The 24088-nt window shown below is 49.2% G+C and overlaps 1 protein-coding gene across 6 annotated transcripts; it reads right to left on the reverse strand.

Annotated features, from left to right (window-relative positions):
• Nucleotides 1-128: 128 nt before the first annotated feature.
• GANAB (glucosidase II alpha subunit) lies at nt 129-24075 on the reverse strand (the record flags this gene model as incomplete). 6 transcript variants are annotated; one of them, XM_080717694.1, is made up of 25 exons in its annotated part: nt 129-238; nt 350-450; nt 596-708; nt 814-927; nt 2571-2645; nt 2750-2826; nt 3012-3076; nt 4485-4728; nt 4895-4996; nt 5843-5939; nt 6053-6196; nt 6421-6500; nt 6606-6732; nt 6823-7058; nt 7260-7413; nt 7953-8133; nt 8592-8688; nt 8775-8862; nt 9031-9100; nt 9888-9953; nt 10411-10590; nt 17869-17996; nt 18224-18332; nt 18483-18587; nt 24038-24075. In XM_080717694.1, 25 exons carry the CDS (start codon nt 24073-24075, stop codon nt 129-131), a joined length of 2901 nt encoding a protein of 966 aa, XP_080573820.1. The 6 variants fall into 6 exon arrangements, with proteins under 6 accessions (XP_080573820.1, XP_080573821.1, XP_080573822.1 ...); XM_080717695.1 differs by having other exon boundaries at nt 8775-8858; nt 9027-9100; XM_080717696.1 differs by lacking the exon at nt 9888-9953.
• Between the last annotated feature and the right edge of the window lie 13 nt (nt 24076-24088).

Below are 24088 nucleotides of genomic sequence, written 5' to 3' on the forward strand. Positions count from 1 at the left end.
CCAGATGTTGGCAGTCTGGGTCTCGGGATAAGAAATGTGAGGTCTGGAGGGTCAAACTCCAAGGCAGAAGAAAATGCAACTCTCACAGCTGCCACACCCCTCCCCCAAACCGGAACACACTCCTTGGGTTATCGCAGGTGAATACTCCAGTCGGACGCCACATTGACACCAGGCTTGCGCAGTATCAACACTGAACTCTCAGGGTCGTGCTGGAAGGACAGTGTACTTTCAGGGGATCCTGAAGGAAGAAAAAGAAAAGGTGGCCCAGTCAGCAACTTCCCTACAGGCGAGGCAGCCCCGACCTGCCAGCCCTGCCTGTGCCCCCACCCGGGCCACCCCAGCCGCTCACCTGCTGTCCGCAGCACCACGGCTGCGGGCTTCCCGGCCCCCATGATCACCACCCGCTCAATCCAGATCGGAGTCGCAAGGTGCGCTTCAGGCTCAGCTGAGCTGGAGGTGGCAAAACAGGTGCCATCAGGGGAAAATGTGAGAGCAGAGGATGGAGGTGGCCCAAGAAAGGCCAGAAAAAGGGAAAGGAGCACAGTGGACTTGAGCAAGCCCAGGGCCTCTCCCTGTCCAGAGGGTGCTTCATTACCTGGAGACCAGAGTGTTGCCAGAGAACGAGAATCGCCGCAGCAAGAATTCGTGGTGAGTCTCGTATTTGAACGTGTGGCCATCATCCAGAAAGAGCTCTCCTTGGGCCGTACCCTGAGGAGAAAGTGGGACAGGTGAGCAAAGGGCACGGCCGCATGAGGGACGGGGTCCTAGGAAGGAGACAGAAGGTTCGGCTCGGCTGTGTGCTTGGGCACTCACCTGGGGGCTTAGTGCTACAAAAAGAGTGATGGGGTCATCCTTCATACAGTCTGACGAGCGCCGCACACGCATCCATCGAGGCACAATCGTGCCTCCACGCTGGAACACGGGGATCTACGACAAAAGCAGTGCCGAGTGAAGGCCCTCCTTAGACCCTTTATAGTATAGGGGACTGGACCACGGCCAGTCTACCTCCGAGCTACAATCAAGCCCGCCTACCTGCCTGCCTTTCTCTCTTTCTTTCCTTCCTTCTTTCCATTTTTGCAGCACTGGGGATTGACATTGACAGTGAGAGGGGCATTCTACCTCTGAGCTACACCACCAGCCCTTTTTTCTTTTTTTGGTACAAAGGATGAAATTCGTGCTTTTTCTACCTCCAGGCTTTACTTCCAGACTTATTTTTTATATTTTATTTGGAAACAGGGTCTAAGTTGCTGAGAACCTCACTAAGTAGCTGTAGCTGGCTTTGAACCTGCGTGATACTCCTGTCTCAGCCTCCCAAGTACTCGAATTGCAAGCGTGCACCACCATGCCCAGCCCAACCTATTTTTTATTTATTTATTTATTTTTAGTGGTACTGGGGATGGAACTCAGGGGCATTCTACCTCCAAGCTACACCCCAGCCCTTTTTTTTTTTCTTTTTCTTTTTTTTTGGTGGTACTGGGGTTCCTGGAAACCCTTCTACCTCTAGGATACACTCCCAAACACCTATTTTTTATATTTTTATTTGGAAACAGGGTCTCTTAAGCCAGCAAGGCTGGCTTCAAACCTGCACGATCCTCCTGTCTCCGCCTCCCAAGTACGGGGATTACAAGCGTGCACCACCACGCCTGGCTTTTATTCTTTATTCTGAAACAGGGTCTCACCGAGTTGCAAGGGGTCTAAGTAGTAGCTAAGGCTGTCCGCTAACAGCAATCCTGTCTCAGCCTCCCAAATGCTGGGATTACAAGCATACGCCACGACTTCCAAGCATACACCACGACTTCCAGCTTATCTTTTTTTTGTGTGTGTGGTACTGGGGATGGAACCCAGGGACTTTCTACACCCAGGCTACACTCCCCTATTTTATATTTTATTTAGAAACAGGGTCTAATTAAGTTGCTGAGAGTCTAAGTAGCTGAAACTAGCTTCGAACCTACACAATCCTGTCTCAGCCTCCCAAATTCTTTATTTTATTTATTTATTTTTACTTATTTTTTTGGTGGTACTGGGGATGGAACCTAGGGGCTTTCTAGCTCTGGGTTATACCCCCAGACCTATTTTTATATTTTATTTGGAAACAGAGTCTCACTAAATTGCTGAGAGCCTCACTAAGTAGCTGAGGCTGGCTTCGACCTGTACAATCTTTCTGTCCCAGCCTCCCAAGTACTGGGATTACATGCGTGCACCACCATGCCCAGCTTTATTCTTTTAAATAAACAAGGTTTCATTCACTATGTTGCTGAGTGCCTCACTAAGTAGCTACGTAGCTGAGGCTGGACACAAACCCTGTCTCAGCCTTCCAAGTATTTGGATTACAAGGTAGCACCACCACACCTGGTTATGTTTTGTTTTGAAAAGGTCTTCCTAGGTTTCCCAGAGTCTAACCAAGTAGCTGAGGCTGTCCTTGAACCTGAGATCTCCTGTCTCATCCTCCCAAGTACTGGGCTTATTCAGGCATGTGCCTCTACCCACAGGTACAGGATCTCAAAGCACACACTGCTCCTCTCTGGAGACCCACAGGCAGAGGAAGCTGGCAGCTAGGCAGACATACTCACAGTGCTTAACGTTACAGGCAGGTACAAGGTCTGGGGACCATGATGCTTCTGGTAGCTGTGAATGTCGTACCACACCTGGAGTGACATAGGAACACGAACCCGGCTCACTCAGTGTACAGGGGCTTCCGTCGGGTTTGCTTCTTTTGGCTTCCATCTATACCACGCCTTCCACAACTCACCTCTCCTTGGCCAGGCAGATAGACCTGCACACCATGGGCCCCAGCATCTGATACAGGGTGAACCAGAAGCGAATCCCCTGAAACAGAACACAATCTACTTGGAACCGCGGGGATCAATTTCCAGGCCAGGAAAGAACAAAGCACCTGCCCTTCGCACTACCAGCCACTCGCTCCTCCCTCCCTGGGCTTCTGCAAACACAGGTCCAGTAAGTGCTTCTCCGCCCCGGTCCAATGCACCACCAACTGCCCTCCCATTTCTCACCGAGCATGAACTGATCGTCTATACTGAAGGTGGTCACATCCTGAGGATACTGCACCCACAGGGGTCTAGGCAGGAAGCGAAACAAGAAAGGAAGACACGCCATTTAGGCAGAAGTCAAAGAAGCGCCCTCAAGAACCGGAAATGAGACTGGAACAGGGAAAGACCCAGGACCCTGTGGCCAGAGGCCACTCTGGATTTGGAACAGCCTCAGCCACGCAACCCGCTTTCTGTGGTCATCTCGCTTCTGACCCCCTCTCTTGCCAACTGCTCCACACCGCAGCCTTCTGGAAGTCTCCTCAGACATTTCAGTGCTCAGGGCCCTAAACTGCAGGGCCCTCTAGGATGAAAACGTATTTTCCTCTCCAATCTCAACTCTTACCTTTCCCTCTGATTCCTTATCCAACGCTCCCTCTGCTTTTTTTTTTTCCGGGTCTGGGGATAGAACCCATGCGCCACCATGTCCAGCTGCTTTGTGTGTGTGTGTGTGTGTGTGGGGGGGTATTCCTACCCAATTCCAGAACACAATTTCCACTTTAGAATTTGTGTTTGGCCGGGCGTGGTGACGCATACTTGTAATCCCAGCATTTGGGAGGCTGAGACAGGAGGATCACGGTTCACAGACAGCCTCAGCTACTTAGTGTGGCCCTCTGCAACTCACTGAGACCCGGTCTCAAAATAAAGAATCATGTGCGTGTGTGCATGTGTGTGTATGGTATTGGTAACTGAACCTGGAAGCATTCTAATTCCAAGTTATACCCCTACACCTATTGTTTTAGTTTTTATTTTGAAACAGGGTCCTCACTAGGTTGATAAGAATCTTGCCACTTGCTGAGGCTGTCCCAGAACATGTAATACTCCTGTCTCAGACTCCCAAGTACTGGGATTACAAGCATGTGCCACCACACACAGCTTTAAGACTGAACATACATGACCTTTTTTGGGGGGACATTCTACCCAGGGCCATTTTACCTCTGAGCTATATCTCTAGCCCTCTATTTTATTATTTTGAAACAGGGTCTCACTGAGTTGCACAAGGCCTCACTAAATAGCTGAGGCTGTCCGCAAACCATGATCCTCCAGGTCTCAGCCTCCCAAATGCTGGGATCACAAGCGTGTGTCACCACGCCCGGCTCCCCTTCACTTGTGGTACTGGGGATGGAACTCAGGAGCATTCTTCCTTTGAGCTACACCCCCAGCCCTATTTTTTATTCTTTATTTTGAATAAAGAATCTAAGTTCTGGGGGGCCCCACTAAGTTGCTGAGGCTTGATGCAAACTCGGATCCTCCTGTCTCAGCCTCCCAAATGCTGGGAATACAAGCGTGCACCACCACCCCTTAACTCTTGATCTTGAAACTCAAGTTCCTCCTTCAGAAGAGTCTAGTGAGTGGAGGAGGAAGCCCAGAGATGCAGCCTAGTTCCTTGTCCCCCAGCCACTGACCCCCACACCGCACACACCCGATGGAATGCCTCACCTCATGACAGGAAACCCTTCACGATGGGCCTGATAAAAGAGGGTGTACCAGAAAGGCAGCAAGGAGTATCGCTGGCCCAAGGCATCTCGGATTACATCCAGGTACTGAGTCGGTAACAGCCAGGGCTCTCGCCGCCCAGTGTCCAAGTGGGCATGGGCCCGGAAGAAGGGCTGGTAGGCACCCATCTGGTACCAGCGCACAAGCAGCTCTGGGTCTGGGTTCTTGAAGAAGCCGCCCACATCCGCTGGGAGTGGGAAGGAAGGAGCAAGTTGGAAAAGGGAGGAGAAATGCTGCCTGAGAAGCTCCCCCAAACACTCTCAAACTGCAAACGCAGGGCTCACGCCTCGCTGCTGTGCCTTCTGCTTTGCCGCTCTTCCACCAACCAAAACCCCAGCTTCCTCCCTTCTTACCCCCACAGAAGGAAAGTCCCACCAGCCCCAAGCTGAGACACATAGGGATGGAGATCTTCAAATGGTCCCAATCTGCAGTGTTGTCCCCTGTCCACACGGCTCCTGGGGGAAAGAAGAAAGGAACTTATGCAGAGCAGCACAGCAGCTCAGCCTTGTTTTTGTGGTACTACAGACTGAGTCCAGGGGCAGTCTACCACTGAGCTACACCCTCAGCCCTATTTTATTCTTTATTTTGAAACAGGGTCTGTGTTTGGGAGGGATTCCCTAAGTTGCTGAGGCTGGTCACAAATCTGTGATCCTCCTGTCACAGCCTCCCAAATGCTGGGATTATAAGCGTGCACCACCACACCTGGCTAACATTTTTTGTGTGTTTGTGATCCTGGGGGTAGAACCCAGGGGCTTTTCTACCTCCGGGCTATACTCCCAGACCTATTTTATACTTTATTTGGAAACAGGATCTCACTAAGTTGCTGAGAGCCTCACTAAGTAGCTGAAGCTGGTTTCAAACCTGTGCGATCCTCTTGTCTCAGACTCCCAAGTGCTGGGATTACAAGCGTGCGCCTCCACGCCTGGCTTGGCTGATGTTATTCTGAAACAGGGTCTTGCTAAGTGATTGCACACCAGCCTTGAAACTGAGATCCTTCTGTCTTGGCCTCCAAAGTACTGGGATTACAGGTGTGCACCACCACGCCTCGCTAAGGGGCTCAGTCTTCTATGTATGTGATCTCTCTGATCTACTACAACCATTCTGGACCCCCAGGATCCTCTGAAAATGGCAGTCTATAAGAACACTTGAACAAAGACTGGACCTCTCCCTCACTCTGACTCCCCTCAAAGTGCACAGCGGGGAAGAGGCAGGGTACAGCTCTCCAAGAACCAGCCCAGTCCATGGACCCTTTGATCTGGCCTTCACAAGCTTCTGCTACACATCTGTCCTCCAAGTCTTACCAAAGCGCTGGGAGCCAGCGAAGAAAGCCCTGCTCAGGACGAAGGGGCGTTCTATGCCACCAGAGCGCTGAATCAGTCCATCAGCAGTCGCCATGTGCTGCGTGGGGAGATGAGAGGAGACCGTGAGAAGCCGAAGACGTCTGTCATCTGTTGCAAGTTGCCTGGTCCTCCGTCCTTCTTTCCACCAGCTCCCCTCTCTTAGACCCTTACCACATAGAAGCCGTAGATGTTATGCACGTCCCGGTGCTCCCAGCCCCCATAATGCCGAGCATCCTTGAGCATGGTGACCTCAGGACCATTGAACACAGATGGCTCATTCATGTCATTCCAGACATAGAGATTGGGAGCTGAGCCCTGGGAAAACAGGCAAAAAATGTGGACAAAGGACAGTGAGGAAGACAAACACAGTCAGAGAGAGCGCCTAGCAATCTAGAAAGATGTGTTTCTCAGGGTCCTCCTGAGATCAAGGCCCCCCAACATGTTACAGGCAGCAGCTAAAGTAGGGTGCTAAGCAGAAAGACCATTCAGGAAGGCGGGGTGGGAAAGACAGACACAGGCCACAGAGTGGCTTTTCCTACCTCGTAATTGTCAAAACTGAACATGTTAGCCCACCACGCCCTCATCGTGGGATTAGTGAAGTCAGGGTAACCAGCTGAGCCTGGGAGAGAGTAAGGGTAGCTGCTGACTGCCCCAAGGCACAAAAAAGCCATCAGTCTACAACCGGGGCCTCCCCTTCCCCCTCCTTCACTCTGGGCCTGCCTACCTGGCCAGCACCAGCCCTCATAGTCAGAACCATCCCGCGTTTTCACGTACAGGTCCTGTCTCCGCAGCTCATCGTGAACTCGGTATTCAGGGTCCACCTTGATGTGGGGGTCCACTATGGTTACCAGCTGGAGGCGAGAACACAGGTGGTCAGAGCTCCCAGGGCACCCTGCTTCAGCCTTACTCGGACAAGACCAGCCATGGCTGCAGCCCCTTACCTTCCGCCTCTTGGACGCTAGGTGCTCCAGCATGGTGCGGGGCTGAGGGAAGCGGCTGTGGTCCCAAGTGAAGTACCGCTTGCCATCGGCATGTTCAATGTCCAGCCAGATGACATCACAGGGCAAGTTGTGATCATCGAATCCCTGATCCACCTCCAGCACATCGGCCTCGTCCCGATAGTTCCAACGGCTCTGGTGGTAGCCGAGGGAGAAGAGCGGAGGCAATGCCTGGGTCCCTGCAGGTTCACCAAGGATGGAGGTCACGATGGGGATCTGGCCACTGTGGGGCCAGAGGGATTTCCCTTTCCAGAAACTGAGGGAGAGGCCAAAGGGGGCAGGGCTAGAAAACAGGCCGAGACACAGGACTTCTGAAAAAGCAGAGACAGAATCCCCTCAAGAAAACGAGGCAGCTGGCCAACAGAGTGGCCATCACATACCCGTGAGACTGGCATACTGCCGGAAGATGTCAGTGACTGAGGGCCCAAGCAGCAGGAAGACATCGATGATGCCACTCTCTGACATCCAACGGACATCCGTCTGTGGGGTCTCCCCAGAGCCCTGCAGATAGTCCAGCATCTTCCCAAACAGAGTCTACAGAGGAGCCCAGAAGGAGATCAGCCAGCTGCCTTCTCATTTTCCAACTACAGGCAGAAGCAGCAATCTTCCCAGTGGAGTCCTCACATTGTCGCTTCGTAAGGCCTCGCTTTAATCTGAGTCTTTGCCATCTCCTCAGGGAAGCTTTCTGGACCACTGGCCACAGCAGTACCCCTGCACCCCCACCACGTGACTGGTTTAGGGTGAGCACTCACTGCCCCTCGACTCAACTTGCCTCATTCCCTGTCGAACATCTGTCTCTCGCCCTCAGAGTGGGGACTTTCCCAAGCTTGGTGGGAACATATCCCAGCACCTAGGAGAGTGCCTAACATATCATGTACCAGTAATAAGTGGATCCTCTCAGTCCAGAAAGCAATGGCTTCCCGTGAATGTGTCACCTGGGAGTGACTGGGAACTCAAAAGGCTGCCAACAGTGCCCAGGGCCCCGTTCAGCTGGAACCCCCAGCCAGGCTGGCCCGCAGCCTCTCGTGTTCACACGGCTTCCCTGCCGTGTCCAGGCCCCCACCAGCTCTCACCTTCCCTGCAGTGTTGGATGATATGTCAACCCAGGTCTCAGCGGCGTTGAGCCAGAAGATGCCCAAATCGCGGTGAGGGTTGTGTGCCAGGAGCACAGGCACGGAGCCATACAGAGCCATGGGGTTGTCCAGCTCATACTGGAACACATCCAAGTTGTACAGGCGGTACGGCTCTCCACCCCTGGCGGCAGACACACACCGGAGCTAACCACAGGCTGCAGGCTGAAGTATGTGCGATGCCCACCGCACAGACGCAGGGCAGGGTTCCGGGCTCTTCTGCCCTTTCTCGAAGGATTTTTGGACCATCAAAGGTAACTCAGATGCATGAAATGCTACATCCCTGTCTGAATGTCCCCCAAAGCCCTGACTGCCTCCTACTCCTCCCACATTTTTTATTTTTTGAGTGTACGGTGTCAGGGATTGAACCCAGGGGCATTCTCCCTACAAACTACAACCTCGGTCCTATTTTTTATTCTTTATTTTGAAACTGGGTCTCACTAAGTTGCGGAGGGCCTCACTGAGTAGCTGAGGCTGTCCGCAGACCACGATCCTACTGTCTCAACCTCCCAAGTCCTGGGATGACAAGCATGTGCCCCCACGCCCGGCTCCTCCTCCCACATTCTGTCACCATGAACTCACTCGGTGACCTTCAGCCGAAGGCTGTCTGCATGCTCAGGGATCCCGTACACATGCTCCATGCCTGGCAGAGAGAAGTCCAAACCCACAGACGTGGGGCCTGGAAGAAAAGCAAAGGCAGTGCTCTAGAGCGCCTGCCTGGAAAGGATTCCCTGGGCCCTGCCCAGGGCTCCCCCAGCCCCTCACCGTATGGCTTGCTGTCAGAGTGAGTTTTGAATGTCTCCTCCCAGGCTCCTGGTTCATCTTTCTCTGCCTTCTCCTGGGTCTCCTCTGGCTGTAAGGAGGAAAACAGAGCGCTACCCAATCATACACCAGGTCTCTCTCCTCCCCTTTTGTTTCTAAATCTCATCCTGCTGATGAGACTAAGCTCCAGTCTCCTGTGGGCCTTTTGCTGCCAGCCTCCTGGACAGCCCTCTCCTCCACCCGTCACCCTCCAACTTGCCTTGTCAGCGTCCTCAGGCGTGTCCACGGGCTGGGCCTCATCGCCCTCAGCTGGGACTTTTGATCCTTGCCTGGAAGGTAGGAGAGCTGTCTGCTCCAATCCAGAGGGGGCAGGGACGAGGGGCTAGTGGAAGGAGGGGTGGGGGATAGAGAGCCAAGGGTCCAAAGGAACGAAAGCATTGGGGGGCTAAATCTTAAAGCTTAGAGAGGAACCCCGGTGAGTTTTCAAAGGATGGGGCAAAAACTAAAAGGGAAATGAGGAGTAAATGCCACCAGCAGGTCTCCCATTCACAGGCCCAAGTCCCTAGCCTCTGCCAGCATCCCAGAAGACAGAGACGGGCAGGGTGGTTCAGGGGCTGGCTTCTGAATGCCAGACCTGGCTGTGCTGCCTCCACCAAGATTCTGGTCCCAGGAGCCCTCAATGCAATTCAGCCTCCCAGCCCAACACAGGATTTAGAAAGGGCATGTGGGCTGAACCACAGTAAAGCTCTCAAGATATACAGAGGGACTTCAAAAGGCTCTGCCAAAGAATGCTTTCAAGGGCAGCTGGCAAGCAGTTCTGCCCAGGACCTAAGGTGTCTCCCAGCTGCAAGCCAGGAATCCTAGCCATAAGCAGCAACCTCCACCCCCTGGCAAAGCAATAAGCACCCTACATTCCTTAAGGACTCCCAACACTTCATCTTCCTTCTCCCAGGGGCGTCCCAGCTAGGGGAACAGGGAACAGGGGACAAATAGCACATAGTGGAGAAGCGGTGGGGGAAGAGCAGGGCATGAAAGGTGTGGGCACCATCCCAGAGGTCCAGAGTGAAGGGTGGGTAAGGGGGGGAACAGATACAGTACCGGTGGCCATGGATTTACCTAGAGAAAAGGTTCTTGATCTTATCCCATATGCTACCGAACGTGTGACTAACTTTATCCGAGAAACTGGGGCAGGAGGAGATGATTAGGGAGGCGGAGAAGGAGGCACAAAACCAACACAAAACAGAAACATAAAAGTGAGTTTCAGTCGACAAACTTTTAGAGATGGGGAAAAAGAAACCAAAATAAATAAATAAAAAGGAAGAAAATAAACTTGGGAAATGCGATGATATGAGAAGGGGAAGAGGGAAAGGCAGACCCAGGCAGGCTTCCCACGGGAGGAGCCCAGGGTGCAGGTCAGGGACAACAGTGACTGCCCCCTGCTCTGTACAGGAAATAGAGGACACTGCCACCCAGGTCTGGTCCTGCCCTCGCTGAGACATCCTCCCGCCCCACCCCGCCCTGCCCCAGCCCCAGCCAGCTCTCCTGGCCAGTCTCCTCCCAGGAGTCCAAGGCGAGAGCCCACCATGTGCCTAGGCTCTTTCACACTAGGAGGCGCCCTGCAATCTTGCCCTGCACTCACGGGAACCTCCGGACCCTCTGCTGCTCAAATTCCATGAGTCCTCGGGCATTGACACTGAGCAGAAGGCTGCGGTCCTCCAGCAAGTCAAGGCGGAATGGCCGAGCGGTCAGGATGATTTTGTATGGTCCCTGGGCCACAGTTAGCTCCACGCTGTTGTCATCCTGGCCAGAGACAGAAAGCCTGGGAAAGCAATCAAAAGGGCCATAAAGAAGTGCAAAGGGCCAAAAGTGGTCCCAGCAATTCAGAAGAAGGGAGTACTAAGAGCTACAGGCAGTTGGTAAAAGTGTATGGATACACAAACCGATTATAAGATCCAATAAACCAGGTGTGGGGGCACACACCTGTAATCCCAGTACTTGGGAGGCTGAGATAGGATGATCGCAGGTTCCAGGACAGCCTCAGCAAGTAGTGAGACTCTCATCAACCTAGTGAGACACTGTTTTGGAATAAAAAAATAAAAACAGGGCTGGGGGTTTAGCTCGAAGGCAGAATGCCCCTAGATTCAAGCCCCAGTACCAAAAAAAACAAAAAAAAAGAGTTAAAATAGAACTTAGAGAGGCCGGGCATGGTGGCACACGCTTGTAATTCCAGCACTCAGGAGGCAAGACCAGAGGATCCAGGTTCAGCTACTTAGCAAGGCCCTTCAAGCAACTCAATGATACTGTTTCAAAAAAATAAAAAAGGGTAAAAAATAGGGCTGGGGTGTAGCTCTGAGGTACAGCCCCTGGATTCCATTCCCAGTACTGCAAAAACAAACAAGTACTTGGATCCAGGCATGGTGGTGCATATTTATAATCCCAGTATTTGGGAGGCTGAGACAGGTGGATTACAGGTTTAAAACCAGCCTCAGCAAATTAGTAAGGGGTCTAAGTAACTTAGTAAGATTCTGTTTCCAAATAAGAAATAGGTCTAGGGGTATAGCTCTGAGGTAGAGGCCCCTGGGTTCAAACCTAAGTACCATACACAAACACACAAAAGGCCCGGTGTGGTGGCGCACGCTTGTAATCCCAGCATCCAAGAGGCTGAGACCAGAGGATCGTGGTTCGCTGACAGCCTCAGCTACTTAGTGAGGCCCTCCGCAACTTAATGAAACCTGGTTTCAACATAAAGAATAAAAAATAGGGCAGGGGGTGTAGCTCAAGAGGTTGAATGCCCCTGGGTTCCATCCCCAGAAACACACACACCAAAAAAAATAGTAAGTGCTTGGGAGACTAAGATAGGATAGCAGGTTAAAGGCCAGCTTCAGCAAGACCCTATACAACTTAGTGAAACCTTGTTTAAAAAGAAAAAATAAAGAAGTCAGGCCGGGCGTGGTGGCGCACGCTTGTAATCCCCGCGCTTGGGAGGCGGAGACAGGAGGATCGCGCAGGTTCGAAGCCAGCCGCGAGCTGGCTTAGGAGACCCTGTTTCCAAGTAAAAATGTAAAAATAGGTATGGGAGTGTAGCCCGGAGGTAGAAGGGCTTCCAGGAACCCCAGTACCACCAAAAAATAAAAAAATAAAGAAGCCAGGCGTGGTGGCATATGCGTGTAATCCCAGCATTTGGGAGGTTGAGACCAGAGGATTGTGCTTCAAGGCCAGTCTCAGCTACTTAATGAGACCTTCCACAACTTAATGAGAACCTGTTTCAAAATAAAGAATAAAAAATAGGGCTAGGGGTATAACCCAGAGGTAGAAGGTTTCTGGGTTCCATCCTAGTACAAAAAAAAAAAAGGAATGGGAACTAGGCATGGTGGCACATGCCTGAAATCCTAGGACTTGGATGAGACAGGAGAATGCAGATTTGAAGACAGCCTCAGCAAAAGAAATTTTTTTTAGTAATACTGGAGATACACCTGGCCTTAATTTTTACTTTGTGTGTGTGTGTGTGTGTGTGGTGCTGGAGATTGAACCCAGGGGCATTCTACTTCCGAGCAACACCTCAGCCCAATTATTATAATTATTTTTTTTGTGTCGTACCGGGGATGAAACCCAGAAGCATTCTACCTCTGAGTTACATCCCTACCCCTATTTTTTATTCTTTATTTTGAAACAGGGTCTCACTGAGTTGCAAAGGACCTAAGTAGTAGCTGAAGCTGTTTGCGAACTACAATCCTCCTGTCTCAGCTTCCCAAATGCTAGGATTACAAGCATGCATGCGCTACCACGCCCGGCTCTCCAGCCCAATTTTTTATTCTTTATTTTAAAACAGGGTCTCATCGGGCATGGTGGCTCACGCTTGTAATCCCAGCATTCGGGAGGCTGAGACTGAAGGATCGCGGTTCACGGACAGCCTCAACTACTTAGTGAGGTCCTCCGCAACTCAGTGAGACCCTGTCTCAAAATAAAGAATAAAAAATAGGGCAGGGGGTGTAGCTCAGAGATCAAATGCCCCTGAGTTCCATCCCCAGACCCACAGTAAATAAATAAATAATAAATAAATAAATAAATAAATAAATAAACGGTCTCACGCTGAGGCTGTCCATGAACCGCGACCCTCCTGTATTAGCCTCCCAAATGCTGGGATTACAAACTTCTCTATTCTTAAATAGCTTCAGCGCTGGGATTAAAAGTGTGCACACCACGCCTGGCTCAGCCTCAGTAGTGTATTTTTCTCTTGCGGTACTGAAGATGGAACCCATGGGCATTCTGGCTCTGAGCTATACTCCAGACCTATTTTTTTTATTCTTTTTTTTTTTTTTTTGTAGTACTGGGGATGGAACCCAAGAGCAGTCTACATTCAAGCTTCACCCCCCAGCCCTATTTTTTATTCTTTATTTTGAAACAGGGTCTCACTGAGTTGCAAAGGGCCTACCTAAGTAGTAGCTGAAGCTGTCCAAGAATCACAATCCTCCTGTCTCAGCTTCCCAAATTCTGGGATTACAAGCATGTGTCACCATGCCCAGCCCTATTTTTATTCTTTATTTTGAAACAGAGTCTCACTGAGTTGCAAAGGGCCTCATGAAATAGCTGAGGCTATCGGCGAACCATGATCCTCCTGTCTCAGCCTCTCAAATGCTGGAATTATAAGCATGCACCACCACGCCCAGCTTCAGTCTCAGCAATTTAGCAAGACCCTTTTCAAAATAAAAAATAAGATAGGGTTGGGGGCATAGCTCTATGGTAGAGAATTTATGTCTCAAAATTTTAAAAATAAAAATGGGCTGGCATAGTGGCACAGGCTTGTAATCCTACTACTTGGGAGGTTGAGACAGGAGAATCACAGTTCTTGGCCAATCTCAGCAACTTAGTGAGTTCATATTTCCAAATAGAAAATAAAATATGGCTGGGTATGTAACTTGGAGGTAGAATGCCCTTGGTTCAATCCCAAGTAACACACATACACATACACACAAACACACACACAAAAGGAAAGTTTGAGAAAGTAACTCAGTCTACAGAAACCTAAAGAGATATGCCAACTAAATGTCATATGGTGTCCTATCCTGGATGGATAGGACACTAGGTAAAAACAAACACAGCTAGGCACAGTGGCACATGCTTATGTTCCCAGTATTTGGGAAGCTAAGACAAGAGGATCATAGGTCCAAGGACAGTCTCAGCAAGTAGTGAGACTCTTATCAACCTACTGAGACTCTATTTGCACATAAAAATAAAATAAAAATGAGGGTGTAGCTGAGAGGTAGAATGCTTCTAGATTCAATCTCCAGTGCCACACACACAAAAAAACCTAAGGAAACCTAAACAAAATGCAGACTTTGGCTAATGTTGTATCACTACCAATTCATTAGGCATGCCAAACCACAGTAAGTGGGCACAAAGTATATAGGAACTCTCATAAAACTTTTTCTTTTGCAGGACTAGGGATTGAACCCAGGAGCATTCTACCTCTAAGTTACGCACTCAGCCTAATTTTTATTCTTTATTTTTATTTTTTTGTGGTACTGGGGATTGGACCCAGAGGCATTCTACCTTCAAGTATAACCCCAGTCTGATTTTATTTCTTATTTGGAAGCAGGTTCTCGCTAAGTGGTTGAAGCTGGCTTCAAACCTGTGATCCTCATGTCTCAGCCTCCCAAATACTGGGATTACAAGCCTGGGCCCCCATGCCCAGTTCCCATAATATTCTTGCAACTTTCCTATAAATCTACAACTATCCTAAAATAAAGTGTTTTTCTGTGAAGAGAGGGCAGGGCTGGGATCTAAAACTGTATGTTAGCTGGGCGTGGTGGCGCATGCTTGTAATCCCAGTACTTGAGAGGCTGAGACAGGAGGATTGCACAGGTTCCAAGCCAGCCTCACCTACTTAGGCTCTCAGTAGCTTAGTGAGACTCTATTTCCAAATAAAATATGAAATAGGTCTGGGAGGGTAGCCCGGAGATAGAAAGCCCCCAAGTTCCATCACCAGTACCACCAAAAAAAAAAAAAAAAAAAAAAAAAAAAAAAAAAAATAATAATAATAATAATGGTTATTTTACTGCAGACCTGAGGATTAGATCCAAGGGTGTCCTACCTTTGAGCTATACCCCCAGCTATACACTTTTTTTTGCGGTAGTGGAGATGGAATCCAGGGACATTCTACCTGAGCCACACACCCAGCCCTATTTTTTAGTCCTATTTATTTATTTATTTATTTATTGTACTAGGGATGGAACCCAGGGGCTTTCTATTTCCGAGCTACACTCCCAGACCTATTTTATATCTTATTTGGAAACAGGGTCTCACTAAGTTCCTGAGAGGCTCACTAAGCAGCTCCAGCTGGCTTCAAACCTGCATGATCCTCCTGTCTCAGCCTCCCAAGATTGGGATTACAAGCATGTGCCACCATGCCTGGCTCAGTCCTTTGATTTATTTTTATTTTTATTTTTTTAATTTTTTGGTGTTACTGGGGGTGGAAATCAGGGGCTTTCTACATCCGGGCTATACTCCCAGACCCCAGACCTATTTTTTAAATATTTTATTTGGAAACAGGGTCTCACTAAGTTGCCGAGAGCCTCACTAAGTAACTGAGGCTGGCTTCAAACCTGTTCGATCCTCCTGCTCAGCCTCCCACACGCGGGGATTACAGGTGTGCACAACCACACCTGGCTGGAAACAGGGTCTCTTAAGCCAGCGGAGGCTGGCTTCAAACCCACGCGATTCTCCTGTCTCAGCCTCCCAAGCACGGGGATGACAAACATGCGCCACCACACCTGGCTCCAGCCCTATTTTTTATTCTTTATTTAAAAACAGGGTCTCACTAGCCGGGCGTTGGAGATGTAGCTTGGAGGTAGAAGGCCTCTGGGTACAACCTCCTGTACCAAGGCGGGGGCACACTAAGTTCACAGAGCTCAAAACTAAAACCAAATACACACATTCACATATCATAAAACCTTAAGAACAGTCAAAATTCTCTCCAGGAAATACTAAATCTCAGTACACAACCCCTGGGGTAGTACAAAATAGTGAAGAGTGTATGGCGGGTTGGATGGAGAATTTATATGGGTTACAGAGTGGAAGATAGAGTATTTTTTCCCCCAAGTACTGGGGATGGAACCCAGGGGCTTCTACCTCTGAGCTACACCCCCAGCCTTTTTTATTCTTTATTTTGAAACAGAGTCTCATTAAGTTGCAGAGGGCCTCACTAAGCAGCTGGTGTGTGTGTGTGTGTGTGAGATACTGGGGATGGAACCCAGGGGCATTCTACCTACAAGCAACACCTCCAGCCCTATTTTTTTTTTATTCTTTATTTTGAAACAGGGTTTCACTGAGTTGCAAAGGGCCTCACTGAGTAGCTGAGGCTGGCTTCGAACCTGCATGATCCTCCTATCTCAGCCTCCCAAATACTGAGATTAAAAGCATGTGCCAGCACACCCAGCTATGGTATTTTCTTTTTTGTGTGTGTGGTACTGGGGATGGAACCCAGGGGCATACTACCTCTAAACAACACCCCCAACCCTATTTTTTCTTTATTTTGAAATAGGGTCTGAGTTTCAGAGGGCGTAAGTAGTAGCTGAAATTGTCCTCGAACCGAGATCCTCCTGTCTCAGCCTCCCAGATACTGGGATTACAAGCGTGCGCTACCAAACAGCTATGGTATTTTTTCTTTTCTTCCTTTCTTTCTTTCTTTCTTTCTTTCTTTCTTTCTTTCTTTTTTTTTTTGTGGTACGGGGGGTGGAACCACCCAGAGGCTTTTCTACTTCCAGGCTATACTCCCAGACCTATTTTATATTTTATTTGGAAACAGGGTCTCACTAAGTTGCTGAGAGCCTCACTAAGTAGCCAAGGCTGGCTTTGAACCTGTGTGATCCTCCTGTCTCAGCCTCCCAAGCGCTGAGATATAAGCCTGTGCCACCACGCCCACATGACTATGGTATTTTCTAAATTAAGTCCTTAGAGCGGCTATGGTGGCAGATGTCTGTGATCCCAATACTTGGGAAACTGAGATGGAAGGCTCACAGGTTGAGAACAGCCTCAGCAAGACTGAGACTGTAAGCAACTTAGGAAACCTCATCTCAGCCGGGCGTGGCGGTGCACGGTCATAATCCCCGCGCCTGGGAGGCGGAGGCAGGAGGATCGCGCAGGTTTGAGGCCAGATGCGCTGTTTCCAAAAATTTTTTTTAAAGTATAAAATAGGTCTGGGAGTGTAGCCAGGAGGTAGAAGGACTTCCAGGAACCCCAGTACGAAAGAAAGAAAGAAAGAAAGAAAGAAAGAAAGAAAGAAAGAAAGAAAGAAAGAAAGAAAGAAAGAAAGAAAGAAAGAAAGAAAGAAAGAAACTTTATTTCAAAAACAAAAACAATAGCCGGGCGTGGTGGTGCACACTTGTAATCCCCGCGCTTGGGAGGCTGAGACAGGAGGATCGCTCAGGATCGAAGGCAGCCTCAGCTACTTAGTGAGGCTCTCAAAAACTTAGTGAGACCCTGTTTCCAAATAAAATATAAAATAGGGCTGGGAGTGTAGCCCGGAGGTAGAAAGCCCCAGTACCACAAAAAAAAAAAAAAAAAAAAAAAAAAATTCTAGGCACAGTAGCACAAGTTTGTAATACTAGCACTGGCCAGCCTCAGCAATTTAGTGAAGCTCTACATAACTTAGTGAGCACCTATTTCCAGATAAAAAATAAAATAAGCCAGGCATGGTGGTGCACATCTGTAATTCCACTACTTGGGAAGCTGAGACAGGTGGATCACAGGTTCAAGGACAGCCTCAGGAAGTAGTGAAACTACTCATCAACCTAGCAAGACCCGGTTTCCAAACAAAAAATAAACAGGGATAGGGTGTAGCCCAGAGGTCCCATAAAAAAATAAATACATAATAAATAAAATAAGGCTAGGGGTATAGCTCAGAAGTAGAACATCCCTGGGTTCAATCCCCTACACCAAATAAAATAAAATGGGCTGGGCTTAATCCCCAGTAAACATACACACACACACACACAAACAAATGAAAGGGTTATGGAAAGTCAGAAAGCCCCAAGTTTGATCCCCAGCACTACAAAAAAAAAAAAAAAAAAAAAAAAAAGACTTCTCACAAAAAATTTACCTAGCTGTGGGGGGATCAGCCACCAAAACATCTGGCACACGGTATCGGGGCCGTCGGGGCTCCAGCTCATCAATCCTGATCCGAGTCATATTCTTTTGAAGCCCTTGGAGCTCCAGCACCAGTAATACCTGTGGAGAGAGAGGTGTGAATCGAGAGAAAGAAGAGGAGCCATAGCATGCAAAGCCTTCTGGACCCATTTCTTCATGAGGGGTCTCTTCCTTTAAGCCTTTTGCCTGAGATCTATTTCTTCAGGTACCAAATTACCTGGCATAGGATGCTGGCTGTAAATTTCCCCTTCCCACCTTACACCTTAGCCATTTCCCCACCCTCACAACCCTTCCTTGTCTCGCCTGACCTTAGTGACCTCGTGGATGAGATGGACTGTGAGGCCATCAGGACCAAGCTGCAGAGTGTCCAGCAAGGCACGGTATGGAGAGAGGCCTGGCCGTATGCTTCGCTGCCGCCTGCCAAGTGCAATGTTCAGGAAGTAAGATGGGCAGTACCCCAATGTTCCCCGGTGCCTCTATCACCTGCAGTATCCTTAAGCTACCCCATCTGTCAGACACCTCCCACATTACCCTACTTTCTATTCCACTCTCCCACAAATATCATACTTGCAAAAAGAACTCTCTTCACAGGTCTTAAAGTTGCTCCTATCCACAGCAAGGGTAATCCCCAGGCAGACTCCTAAACATGCCAGTGCCAAACCTGCCCAAGGCCTGCAGAGGAAGAGAACAACGAGGGATCAACAAACAGGTGCCAGGGAGCCCCCATTATGCCCACGGAAGACAGCTCAGGAAAGAAAGGTGAAGTCACATTAAATAGGAAAAAATGCAATCCCCAGCACTGGAAAAAAAATCAGATATGTATATGGAAAGAAGGCAGGGTGGACACAGGATGAAGGGCCAGGCCTGAGGAGTTGGCTCTCACACCGTCCCTTCAAAAGGCTGAGGATGTAGCTCGGTGAGCACTTGCCCAGCCCTCGCTAGACCCTGGGTTTGATCCCCTATACCACAAAACGAACAAACAAAATAGGCGGAGGAAGTGGACAGAGCATCTTTGACCTTCAGAGGCCCTGTTATTGAGTCAGGTTACATCAGCCTCTCAGAGGAAAGAAACAGGAACATCCAGTCCCAGAGGGAACGCTGGTGCTAAGCATATGGATCATAGAAACAAAGCAAGCGGTGTCTTTCCTGGCAAGGCATCAGCTGACCTAAAGTGTTCAATGTTAAGCATGGCCAGGGACGGCGGTACACACCTGTAACGCCAGTACTTAGGGGGCTGAGACAGGAGGATCGCAGGTACAAGGCCAGGCTCAGCAACTTAGTGAGACCCTCGACAAATCAGCAAGCCCCTGCTTCAAAAAAGAGGGAGCGCGCGGGGCAGGCCTGCACACACTTGTAATCCCAACATTTGGGAGGCTGAGACAGGAAGATCACAGTTCGTGGACAGCCTCAGCTACTTAGAGAGACCCTTTGCAACTCAGTGAGACCCTGTTTCAAAATAGAGAATGAAAAATAGGAGCTGGGCATGGTGGTGCACGCTTGTAATCCCAGCATTCGGGAAGCTGAGACTGGAGGATTGCAGTTTGCAGACAGCCTCAGCTACTTAGTGAGGCTCTCTGCAACTTACTGAGACCCAGTTTCAAAATAAAGAATAAAAAAGAGGGCAGTAGGGCAGGGGGTGTAGCTCAGTGGTCGGATGCTCCTGGGTTCCATTCCCAGACCCACAAAAAAAAAAAAAAAAAAAAAAAAAAAAAAAAGAAAGAAAGAAAGAAAAACAGGCCTGGGAGTATAGCTCTGAGGTAGAATGCCCCTGGTTTCCATCCCCAATACTGGAAAAAAGAAAAAAAAAAAAAATGGGGAAGGGGGGATCTGGGAGTGTACCTCTAAGGCCTCCCTCAGTACCAAAAAAAAAAAAAAAAAAAAAAAAAAAGTTAAACATGTACCCTTGCAGGGTGTGGTGGCTCACGCCTGTAATCCCAGTGCTTGGGAGGCTGAGACAGGAAGATCGCACAGGTTCGAAGCCAGCCTCAGCTACTTAGTGAGGCTCTCAGCAACTTAGAGACCCTGTTTCCAAATAAAGTATAAAATAGGTCTGAGACTATAGCCTGGAGGTAGAAAAACCCCTGGGTTCCACCCCTAGAACCAAAATAAACAAACAAACAAACAAACAAACAAACAAACATGTACCCTCAGTTGGGGGGCTGGTCACAATTCCCCTAATGCACCCCCTAGGGGCCTGGCTAAATGCTTTATATTCCTAGCTTTCAACTTTGCAGTTTTGAATGTATCAACATTCTAGTCTCACCAACAGAGACTGATTTAATTGGCATGAAGTGGGGCCTCAGCATTAATTTGTTTTGAGGTACTGGGAACTGAAAGCAGGGCTCTCTACATTAAGCTACATCTCTAGTCCTTTTAATATTTTTAAAGTTTTGAAACAAGTTATTGCGAAGTTGACAAGTATGGCTAGAACTTGTAACTCCCCTGTCTCAGTTTACCAAATACTGGCATTATAGGTGTGTGCCACCATGCCCAGCTTGGGTGTCTCTTTTTTTGGGGGGACTGGGGATCAAACCAGGGGCATTCTACCTCTGAGCTACATCCCCAGCCCTTATTATTTTTTTGGTTTTGAAACAGGGTCTCCCTAAGTTGATGAAAATCTCACTATGTAGCTGAGGCTGTCCACAAACCATGATCCTCCTGTCTCAGTCCCCCAAATGCTGGGATTATAAGCTTGCACCACCATGCCCAGCTTCGCTAGGGAACGTTTTAACAAACTGATGCCCAGCTGGGCGTGGTGATGCACATCTGTAATCCCAGCATTTGGGAGGCTGAGATAGGAGGATAGGAGGATCATGGTTTACGGACAGCCTCAGCTACATAGTGAGGCCCTTTGCAAGTCAGTGAGACCCTGTTTCAAAATAAAGAAGAAAAAATAGAGGCTGAGGGTGTACCTTGGAGGTAGAATGCCCCTGGGTTCTAGCTCCAGTACTGCAAAAAAAAAAAAAAAAAAGTTCCTTAGTGAGCTGAGCATGGTGGCGCATGCCTGTAAACCCAGTACTTGGGAGGCTGAGTCAGGAAGATCACTGATTGGAAGCCAGCCTCACCAACTTAAGGATGCCCTCTGCAACTTAGTTTCCAAACAAGATATATAATTGGGTTGGGGGCATAACTTGGGGATAGAATGTCTCTGGGTTCAATCCCCAGTACAAAAGAAAGAGAAAGAAAGAAAGAAAGAAAGAAAGAAAGAAAGAAAGAAAGAAAGAAAGAAAGAAAGAAAGAAAGGAGGGAAGGAAGGGTTCCCTAGCAGGTGTGGTGATGTGTGCCCAGTCCCCAACTCCTGCACTGAAGCGAGTTCTGCCTGACTCTGGGCCCTATGGGTCAACATAAAGCACAACACAACACAATAATCACAAGCAGGATGAACTGGGCCTGCCTCGCTGAGGGTGATCACCCAAGGTTTCCACAAACTGCCACCTCCCAATGTGCTATCACTGAAACACAAGGACTGGTTAGAAAGATACACTGATCGATTGTGAGTAAACCCTAAACAGGGGCTCTCAAAATTTGTCTGTTAAAAAAACACCGCACAGCTTATTAAGTGAAAATTACCAAATCCTTGCTATATGCATTTTTTATTATTTTTTGTGGTGCTGGGAATAAAACCCAAAGATTCACATCCACTAGACAAGTATTCTACCACTGAGCCAGCCTTTTTTTTTCTTTTTCTTTTTTTTCCGGGGGAGGGGGGTACTGGGATTGAACCCAATGGCATTTTACCTCCGGGATATTTTTATTTTGAAACAGGAACTCACTACTTGCTGAGGCTGTCCTCAAACCTGTGACCCTCCTGTCTTTTTTTTTTTTTTTTTTTATTGGCGGTACTGAGGATGAACCCAGGGGCATTCTACCTCCGAGCTACACCCCCTGCCCTATTTTTTATTAATTTATTGTGTGTGTGTGTGTGTGTGTGTGTGTGTGTGTGTGTGTGTGTGTGTGTGTCTGGGGATGGAACCCAGAGGCATTTGACCTCTGAGCTACACCCCCTGCCCTATTTTTTAGATTTTGAAACATGGTCTAAGTTACGGAGGGCATCACTAAGTAGCTGAGGCTGTCCATAAACCGCGATCCTCCAATCTCAGCCTCCCAAATACTGGAATTACAAGCGTGTGCCAAAACGCCCAGCTCGACCCTCCTGTCTTAGCCTCCCAAATACTGGGATCACAAGCATGTGCCACCAGGCCTTGCTCAATATGTACTTTATTTATTTTTTGGTAGAACTAGGGATTGAACCCAGGAACATTCTACCTTGAGCTATACCCCCAGCCCTTTTTATTCATTTTCTTTTCTTTTTGGTACTGGGGATGGAACCTAGGGGCATTCTACCTCCGAGCTACACCCCCAGCCCCTATTTTTTTATTCTTTATTTTGAAATAGGGTCTCACTGAATTGCAAAGGGTCTCGCTAAGTAGCTGAAGCTGTCCCCCAAACCCAATCCTCCCCTCTCAGTCTCCCAATTCTGGGATTACAAACTTGGGCCACCACGTCCAGCTTTTATTCTGATTTTGAAACAGGGTCTTACTAGGTTTATGAGTCTCACTACTTGCTGAGGCTGTCCTCCAGTCTTTGATCCTCCTGCTTCAGCCTCCCAAGCACTGGAATTACGAGCATGTGCCACCACATTCAGGTTTAAGCAATAAAATTTTGCAAAGCATAATAGGGTAACTAAAGACAAAACCTACTTACTATACATTGTATCTAGCATTAGCCTCAATATTGCTTGAAGCTAAAGGTAAATAAAATTACCAGAAGGCTGGGGATGTAGATCAGTGGTAGAGCACTTGTCTAGCATGTGGGATGCCCCAGGTTTGGTCCCCAGCACCACATAAAAAGAAAAGAAAGGAAAAAAAGAAAATTACAGAATGGAGATCACAGAACACAGTAAGCTCTCTAGTGCCAGGAGATTCTGCAAGGCAAGCACTCCGAATCAGGCCTATCAGAAAGGTAAGGAAAACGGGAATTGGTGTAACCAACCAACCAGGAATAAATACCAGCAAAACAAGCAGAAGAAAAGCTACTAGAAAATTCAACAGCAACACACACGGCCCAGGTCCTGAGGCGTGACTCTAACTGGTGCGCTGGGCCAACGACCTCATGCCCGCCTGACCAAAGTAGCAATCAGTCCTGTGCGTTAAGTTCTCAATGGAGCCCTATCTGCAGTCTAGAAGATACGTTTGGAATTGTCAATGGGGGTAAAATTTCTAAAGATCATTCAGAATGACCTGTTGGAAAACCCTAGGAACTCAGGGATGCTCTGAACACCCTAAACAAGAGGTGTTCACAAGCCAGAGTCAGTAATGAGCTGCAGGGCAAGTTGCACCTGTTCTTTTAAAGCGTAGGTTTCGGAGGGCTGAGTTTACGAGATTCATCCTTTTATCACCGCTGCGGAAGGGCAGTGCAACACCACCCAGCACAACACATCCGTTAGGTCCCGGTAAACGCTTTGTGGCGCTGATGTGTTTACAACTTTTTTCTTTTCTTTTGGTATTACAAACTCAAGAGCGCGGGCCAAGCCATGCGGTTACGTGTTGTGTTTCAGTAACATCATCCGGGCTGACTGTGAATTTACTGGGTCCTGCCCGAGCCGTGCCCAGCAGCCGTGGACACTGAACTAGCCAGAGCCGGTGCCCACGTGAAGACAGGGCAGGGTCCGGAGGCGGGGAGGCGAGAAGGGTAGTACAGGCCGAACTGCGGGCCACGGCACTTCCAGCCTAGCCGAGGGAGGGGTCGCAGGGCAACAGGCTGTTTAACCGAAGCCGGGCTGCGTCTCCTTCCCCCACCCACTTGCCCCGACTGCCCCGCTCGGTGCAGGAAGGAGGCGGCGGCGGCACGAGCCGCCAGAGGCGAGCGATGGCTGAGAACGGCCGAGGCCGAGAGCACACGGCGCGACCTTTCTGACCCGCCCGGCGGGAGCAAAGAGCCCCAGGAGCAAGGGCCCCCGACGACGAGCGGGGGCTACGGCCGAGAGCGGGAGGAGCCTCGGGCCGCCTCCGGAGGGACAAAGGCACGCTCCAGGCCAGGGGCAGTAGGAAGACATACAGAATGGGGCAGAATGGGGTTCCGGGGGAGTCTAGGGACGCGCCCCGGTATTCCGGGCTCCTCACCGCCTCCTACGCGCTGCCACTGCCGCTACCGCCGCCATCTTGTGCCGGGTT

The sequence above is a fragment of the Muscardinus avellanarius genome, assembly GCF_963383645.1.
Source record: "Muscardinus avellanarius genome assembly, chromosome: 1".
NCBI lineage: Eukaryota > Metazoa > Chordata > Mammalia > Rodentia > Gliridae > Muscardinus > Muscardinus avellanarius.